Here is an 8,921-nt window from a genome sequence, read left to right on the forward strand (position 1 = left end):
GCTCTAAGTAATCTCTTTCTCTGACCCTGACTGAGTTCTAATCTGCACTGCAGAAATAATGCAATTTGATACTGCTTTAACTTCCATGGCTCAGTGATGTAGAATTCCTAGATTCGTAGTTTTGTGAGATATTTAGCCTTCTCTGTCAAAGAGCTCTGGTGCCACAGCAGACTTCAAATCCCAGTATTCAATAGCACTGAGCCATGCCAGTTGAAATGGTGTCAAACTGCATTATTTCTGCAGTACAGATTAGACCTAAATCTTTTAACAATGCTAACTCTTCAATCCAACTTTCATACACGATATATATATATATATATATATATATATCCCTTCAAGTATTCAGCCAATCACCAGTCACTCCCAACTTTCCATTCTCATGTCATCATCACTCCATCCCAACAGATCCTAACTTTGTAGCATGTACTACACATTACATTTATACTTTACCTTAACTTATCTAATACATGCATCATTTTCTGCCGATGTCCAAAATATCACAGCTCCTATGTCAGTGGGGCAGCGAATCTTCTCCAGCTTTTAGCCCTCATTTTAGAGGTAATGAACCCTTTATACAGTGTGCACCTTGTATAAGGCCTTTAAGGTTCAAAATAAAAACCAAGGTGGATTCACTGTCCCAATGCCTCTGCTTCATGATTAGGAGCCCTGCTCCTTGAACTGTGGTCTGCTAGTATATAACTATAAAAAGTTACTTTTTAAAAGTAACTTTCCAAGCTCCAAGAAATAACACTATCAATAATTGGTTGCTAAAACAACATGTTCTTTATTTTTCTTTTTTAAAAATTGGGTTCTCCTTATTCTCTCTTGACTCCTTCTCTTTTACTATTTGTGTCAGCAGCCGAGGAATTCAGCATGGTTTTTATAACAGTCCCGATGCGAAGCCTCATTCTTTCCAGAAAGGACGGATGCACCTGAAGAAAACCAAGGAGGACAAAATCTGTGCCCATCCAGTGAAATTATTTTATGAACCTGTTGACTGCTCAAGGGATGTTTGGAGACCTCAGAAGAAAGGAGACGTAGCAAATGCCACCCGAAAGGTTAATGCGAAATCAAAGATCAGTAAAAAAAGCAAGCAGCTATACTAAGATCCCATAGACAATATATATATATATAAATATATATATACAGAGAGATATTTAAATATATATTCATGTATGTATCTAATTTAATCTAGCTATTTATAAACACATAGTGCAAGTTCTGGTAGCACTTGGGTATCACCAATAGAGAGCAAGAGCACAATGCTATGCATACTGACTTGGATTTAAGTCTCATTGAACTCTGTGGGACTTACGTCTGAGTAGACAGGCATAGCAGTGCATCATCAATCATACCCATTACTTATCACTGTTTCCCTATTCATTTGGGCAATGACTTGATATATTTAATAGATAGTAATGTTACATAAATATAGAAGACCATTATAACTGCCTCATTCCCAGGACTTTGCGTATGTCAAGTGGCACTTTACCTATTTATTTATTTGCAAGAGCTTGTTTCAATTTAGTTCAGCATTTCTTCTTGTAAAATAATGATGAAAATTAGTTTTTGGCTGTTGGCTTTAACATAAATCTTTTTTGCTGTTTAAATTCAGAAGAACGCTTTCTGCCTGGCACCTTGATAAATTTATTCTCCTTCATCTGCGTTGAGATCAAATTGTCACAAATAGGTTTAGAGACTGAAGATTTAAGGCAGAGATTGGGAACCTTTGGCCCTCCAGATGTAAGGCAGGGATTAGAAACCTTTGGCCCTCCAGATATTTTGGAGTTCAGTTCCCATCTGCCCCAACCAGCATGGCCAGTAGCAAGGGATTGTGGGAATTGTTTTCCTGAAACATTTGGAATGCCCTAATTCTACTGGGCTGGGTGCATTTCTTTGATTTCAGGATACAAATAGGATTATGGCATTCCAGGAATAGAAAGCAACTGGGAGGAACTGGATTGAGTAATCCCCTCCTTCTGCTATTTTCTCCTATTCCCTAGGAGATCAAGTGGGTTGGAGAATTTGCCTGGAGGCAGCACTGAAGAGCATTCTCTTAGAGACCAAACTTGCAGAGGTGGTGATGGCTCCCTGTACTAGCTAGGAGAAGACAGTCCAGAGCCCCTTGAACTGTGCAAAAGAAGGTTGGGGACTTATCCCTCTGCCTAATCTTCCTCCACATATAGCAATTCATGGCTGCTGGCCATGTTGGCTAGGCAGTATTGGAGTTACATTGTTCAAAAGGAGTTCCAAACTGTGATGTAGTTACACCTTTGGTGCAGGAAACTACTATAGTGACTCCTTTCTGTGTCTTGAAGTAGCGCCAACCCCAGACATTCTGCTGCTCAAAGCAAACAGAAAAGCCCCCCTTTCACACACACATCAAATTGCATGGTAACCAAAGCCAGCCACATTTTTTTCTTTTTCACACAAGGTAAACAATCTCACAAGCATCTCTCCCTAACCCTGGCAGTAACATAAGAAATAAATATGACTTATCCAAAATCAGCTGCCTGAGGCTTGTGCCTCACTCTCCCTAATAGTTGAGCTGGCCAGCACAAATCCAGCAATTTATTTGTATGATATTTTTATCCCAATCTTTGTCCGAGGAGTTCAAGACAGTGTACACAAGGCTTATTTTATTTTGTCCTCCTTGACTGAGTGGAGAGTGAGTGGGATAATGGGAGTTCTTACTGAGGATGAGGGGGATTTTATCCAGCACATCTGAAAGGGCAAGCCTTCCTGCCATTTTAATGTCTCATGTCTGCTCTCCTGCTAATTATACTAGATATGGAGCAACTTTTGTACATATTTGTACAGTCAGCCCTCTGTATCTTCAGGGGCCCTGTTCCAGACCCCTCTCTCCATGGATACCAAATATCACGGGACCTCAAGTGCTATTATTCTCTATGGACACATGATGTTCACATAGCTGTGTTAGCAGGTTGGTGAGGAAATTCCCCTACCCTTGTCAAGTGTCACGGGGAGCTTCAGGTTGAGGCCAGGACCCTGAGTAAAGTGCAGTTGTGGTTGTCCCCTTGTTCTGTTGGCTGGGCCCTGTCAAGCTTACCTGACAGAGGTAACAGCCAGTAAGGGCCCTGAGTGACCAAGCCCCACTTTTATTATTTCCCATGATACTCCAAAGCAACAGTATATCAGGGACATTTAGGGAAATTAAAATGGCAGCTCCATACGGGGTGGAACATTAAATGTAAAGAGAGATCAAGGTAACATCAGCATTGGGCCTCACTAGGATATTAGATACTGGATTGCCAACAGCTTTCCAATGCAAAGCTTGGAAAGGTTGCTTTTTAGATTACTTCTCCTGGAATTCCCTGATCATGCTAGCTGGAGGTTTTCCTGTTAGTTGTAGTAAAAAGAAGGTGGAAAAATAATATTTCCTAGCTTTAGCACAATGGTGTCAGGTACTGATGCCAGCTTGCTGGGTGAGATGTCTGAAAAGTAAGTAGGGCCTGGAGTCAGTCACAGACTGCTTCTGACCTTGCATTCTCTCATTTCGCTCAAAAGAGATTCCACCTCAACATTAGGAGGAACTTCCTGACAGCAAGAGCTGTTTGACAATGGAACACACTCCCTCATAGTGTGGCGGAGTGTCCTTCTTTGGAGGTTTATAATCGGAGACTGGATGGTCATTTGTCAGGGGTGATTTGATTGTGCATTCCTGCATGGTCTGGAATTGAACTGGATGGCCCTGTGGTTTATGATTCTACGATTTCATGAGAGGGATCCTGGCCATCCCAAATGTTGCACTATGTCTTGCATTTCTTGTTTATTGGGAGAAGATGGGCAGGGGGCAGAGAAAAATGAGGACGAGGCTTGGTTGTGGTGCTAGAGCCCTAACAAAGTTTCTGTCTGTGATCTTATCCTTGCAGATAAAACCAAGCCCTGTTAAGAGATCTCAAAATAGCACATTGGGGCCACAGTTTTATTTTATTGGTTAAGAAGTGGCCCAAATAATATACTGTATTCCTTTGAGACTGTGCCAAGTAGAAGGATTCTATATTTATCAGAAAGTTCTTCTCTATTATTTTGTTTGTGTGAATGTGTTTTGGTAATGCTGTGCTACTCTTCCTGCCAGATGCTTAACATCATAGTAATGTTACAGGCAAAAGTAGTGGTGTGGTGTTTTGTGTGTGTGTGTGTGTCCAGAGAAAGAAAAAGAAAATAGCTGAGCCTCATTTACATGTCACTTATTTTTAAACGCTTCTAATAAGAGATGTGAAATGTCTTTGTGTGAGGTGGTTTTACAGTAAGTGTATGAAAACATGTGGGAAATGTTATTGTTTTTTCCACAACAGTTACAATTATTTTTAAAGAATAAACACACTATTATGACTGTGGCAATAAAACAGGGTTTATTAATATATTAGATGGAATACAGGTAAGAGCATTTGCTGTTGTGTAAATAACACCAGTCGGCATTTGGTGATCAATCTATTAAATTATTGTTTTATTTTATAATATAAAGGGAACAGTTTTTGTATGTGTCCAACTTTCACCATGCTTATATTTTATAATAGGCTGGTTCATACATGCTTGTTCGTATTGCTTGACAGCTGTAACAACAACTCACGTGTCTGAATAGTTTATTACATATCTAAGACCACAGTCAGAGCCTTCAAATCATCTGACAACACTCCAGACTAAGGCTTTCTAATAGAATAAATCAACACATTTACTTGCATTTAAGTCTTCTAAACAACATGGGACTGCGGTTGAAAATTCTAGTTCCATAATTTAGTCATGCTAGTAAATTTACAGTTTATGTGAACAAACCTAAACTTCTCCTCCTCCTTTCTCTAGTACAACTGTGCAGTATTCAGTAGATTTTGCTTTTTCTTTCATTTATTTTGGCATGTTTTCTGAAACAGAAAATTATGACGTTAATATTAACTTTCAATAGTGGAGGGGAAGCCATTTTCAAACCAAGGTTTCTAAAGTTGTCTTGTTTTCACTAACCATAGGTAAGAGAGTAACTACCATTTAGGGTGCAGATGACATCCTAGAATGCCATAATCTAAAATGGAAGCAGCAGCTTTTCAAATCTCTTTGAAGCTGCAACAAAGTGAAGTGGGTACAAGCCTGGAAGCTAGGCTTGTTCTTGTAGGCTAAATTATGCTTTAACATTTTTGGGAGATGCAACCAATAGGTATGTGTTATAAAGTACTTTGTTTTGTGAGACTATTATGCTGTGCATGTCCACTTTGTAAAATTACTTGTAGATGACACTGGCAGCCATGAAGAAAAGTGTCACATAATGATGCCTGGACACAAGACAAGTTACTAATTTTAAATAGTTACTGCTTGCATTTATGTTTGAAAAGAGGTGCCAAAGCAGCCTCTGAATTAAATTTTATTTTATTTTAATTGCTGGAATTCTATACAACCACTGCATATTGTGTAGCACTCTGACAAAGTTGCCATGTCATGAATTCTGGCATGACCCCCCCCCCCCAAACTCTACTTAGGGGTAAGCAATCACTTGGATTGGCAGAGGTCCTGTGAGACATCCCTGGCAAGACAGGGAGAAAAGGACCCTTGTCACAAATCCCCCTTGCTTTGGAAATTGCTCACATGAGGTGGGTGGGAATGTCAGGCAGCTGCTTCTCAGTAGACAGGAGAATGGTCTTCTGTCCATTCCAGTGACTACATACCGAAGGTAAGTGAGGATTGGTGGACTTTCATGGTCCCTATTTAGCACTTGAACTGGGGGCTGGTGGGGATTGTGAAAACATAGCACTTGTGCATAACCATAGGTTACATATTCACAATCACCCAACAGGATTCCAGCCAATATATGTTGATTTTATTATAAATTAATGATGCACAATAAAGTTATGTTAATGAAGTTTAAAAAAAACAACTAAGGGAAGTGTGATTTCAAAAGACTGTGCCAAGTGCTTTTCTTTAAAAAATCTAAATTCATGGGAAAATGCATCTGTCTTGAATCTGCCCCTGGATCTGGAATACCTTCTTTGTGACAGCAAAATAAGCTTGCCACTTCTGGCTTTTTTAAAGAGCAGTGGTGACTGAAACATTGTGATGGGGAGGGGGAGGAAGAGGGTGACAACTGTCCATGTTCCAGGCCTTAGATTGGAGTGAGCAATTGCTATAGGAAACTTGAAGAAAGAGCTGATGATGCCATGAATTGTGTAATCCCAAGGCCTTAAAAGTTATTGTTTACTGTCCCAGCTGCACTCATGGGCTACTTGTGATGGGAGAGAACCTGACACAGAGCTGCCTTTTTGTCAGTAGCCTCATCTATATAGAGATCAGAACAGTTACCTTTCTAAAAATAAAAATAGTGGCTGGCATCCAGTTAGTAAATTATAATGTCATGTGTCCACCTTACAACATTGCAACTCATTTTTCAGTCATTGTCTAGGTTGAATTTTTCTTCCAACCACACAACACCTGAAACCAGTGGTGTCACTAGGGGGTGTGTGGTGGTGCAGGTTGCACCAGGTGACACCCCAGAGGGGGGTGTCCCCCTGGTGGGGTAGTACACCCGGGGGGGGGGCTACTGCTGCCTTACGAGTCCCGCATGGCCACAACCACATGGAACTTAGAAGGCCAAAGGGATTGGAAGGCTGACTTCTGGGTCCCACGTGACAATGACAATGTGGGACTCAGAATGTTGGGGTCCTGAAAGGTGTGCCCTTTTGGACCCACCTCCCAGAAGCTTGACCCCCAGCACCTTGTGACACTCTGGATGGGGACGCCACTGACTGAAACTCCTCCTCCAACACAACTTGTAAGCAAGCTACATTGCAGCCCCCTCCCATCATATCCATGTTATCAAAAAGCAAGGGGATTGGTGATGATGTGTCCAGCTGTCTTCTTTTAGCTGGTTATATGGCAAAGATATCACCTTCAGGGACATCCCAAAGACACCCAGAGGTTCCTGTCAGTGCCTGTAGCAGTACATGCAGCTAGAGAAAATAGCCGGATGTGCTGCTGTTGGTAACCTAACTCTCCAATAGCTTTGGGATGTCTGCATGGCTCACAGGATGGGTTGGATGAGTAACCTAGCTACAGAGATATAGCTACGTGAAACAGGTACATCTCCTGCTGCAGGACCGCAGCCAGTGAATTGCTTATTACTTCCTACTTTATGAGTTGTACATTAATAATATGCTAATTTTAAATTTCTTTTAAAATTATGTTTTAATTAAGATCACCTTTAAAAAAAACAGAAAACTGTCCCAAGTCTCCCCTGCTCAAGTATGTTTTGGAAGTAATGAGTAAAAGTTATCAGTTACCATATTATTTCTTAAAAGGAATGTTATTAATCCCCCTCACTAAAGTGAAATATTACAAATAACATTGTTTCCAAACTCTTGTTCTGCATAGTGTTGTCAGTCAAACAGGTAAAGAACAGTCAGGTTCAGTGGTCAAACATGGATGGCTGAGCCAGCCTAAAATTCTGGTATTTGCTTAGTTATCTCATTGTTCTGTATGACGTTTTGCTGTGTCACACATTATGTGCTGGTGAAAAGAATTGTATTGCATGTTCTTGTTTTGTCAGATACTATGTGATGAGAGATTTCGTTTGCATTTCAAACAACCTCAAACTATTTGATTGTTCTGCTTTGCACTTGGTTTCTTTTAAAAAATGTGTGGGAAATTACAGCCCACATTCTAATAAAAAGGTGGGGAATCTTCAAATGAGTTTATCACACGGAAGACTAAATTTAAATCCTGGAAAAATCCTCCCAAAGCGGGATCATTTTCACACTCATGAGGGGCATTGAGCATTAATGTGAAAATAAGCCACACAGATAGTGGACAAAATCCACCATTTTTTACTTTCAGGAGAATCCCAAAGTAAAAAGCAGCCTATTTTGTCTCCATTCTGTGCGCTTTATTTTTGCTTTAATGCTGAATGCCCACAATGTTGTGTGAAAATAATCCCACTTTTGTGGGATTTCTCTGTTTTAAATCCCATTTCTGCATTGTAAAAACCCTGTGTGATAAACTCCAAAGGCAATTTGTGGTGGAACTATATATAACAGTGAACAAAGGGCTATTGCAAAACCAACAAGCTAAGCAACTAACTAGAAGCCCTCTGTTGCACCTCTCCCCATTCATGATTTTTTGCTCAATGCGCCATATATCCTCATATCCTTACAGCATATAGGTCCCTACTCACCCCTCCACACCAGAGGCTTGCAGGCATGGGAAGATGTATATTGTAATAAGATTGAGATATAGGGGGAAAAATGAACAAGGTGTTGCAGAGAAGAGACTTGCACCTTCTTCCCACTTTGAGCAGCTGTCCAGTTTTCTTTGTAACATGTAGTTCCACCCTCAATGCACTCATTCATTTGTTTTCCTGAATCAAGAATCAAGGGAGCATTCTCATGTATAAACACTTTGGCTACATTTTTAGATAGTCATGAGCATTAAAGAGAACTGAAGTTGATGGCTTGTGCATTAAAATGATTCATTTGTTTCCATCTCATTTTAGGTTTCTGATGTGTGTGTGTGTGGGGGGGTCCTCCCATTAAATAGCACTGTAGCCTGCATGTGTCATTTTCCCTGCTCCTGAATCGGTCAAATTGTCATATGCTGAGTCAATCAATTACAAAGCAGTTGGAATGCTCTGTAACTTCAGAGGGTGGGGAAAGACATTTTAGACTATTAAAATATCTAATAAAGACTATATTTCTCAACCATTGTATTGGTGTTCTCTGTAAATGTTCCATGCGTAATAATAGTTTTTAAAACCTAACTGAGGTACATGTGATGTTTATTACCTCTAGGGCCCTTCTACATGACACAATTGTAATGCCATGCTTTCCCAAGCAGCCCAGCTGGGCTCCAAGGGGGCAGGGCCAGGGGAGAGCAGAGGGCACTTGGCTAGGGCGCACGCGCAAGGAGTCCAGCCAATCCCAGGG

General features: G+C 40.6%; 1 protein-coding gene across 1 annotated transcript in view; it reads left to right on the top strand.

The window, feature by feature from the left end:
• ZNF365 (zinc finger protein 365) overlaps positions 1–8,702 on the top strand; it is a 28,336-nt gene extending 19,634 nt beyond the window's left edge. The window contains exon 5 of the mRNA XM_042459416.1: positions 860–8,702. Within this exon, the coding sequence (XP_042315350.1) occupies positions 860–1,106 (247 nt within the window). The 3' untranslated portion in view covers positions 1,107–8,702. The remainder of the gene's footprint in view (positions 1–859) is intronic.
• Positions 8,703–8,921: the final 219 nt, after the last annotated feature.

This window comes from Sceloporus undulatus, chromosome 3, assembly GCF_019175285.1.
Source record: "Sceloporus undulatus isolate JIND9_A2432 ecotype Alabama chromosome 3, SceUnd_v1.1, whole genome shotgun sequence".
Classification (NCBI taxonomy): Eukaryota; Metazoa; Chordata; class Lepidosauria; order Squamata; family Phrynosomatidae; genus Sceloporus; species Sceloporus undulatus.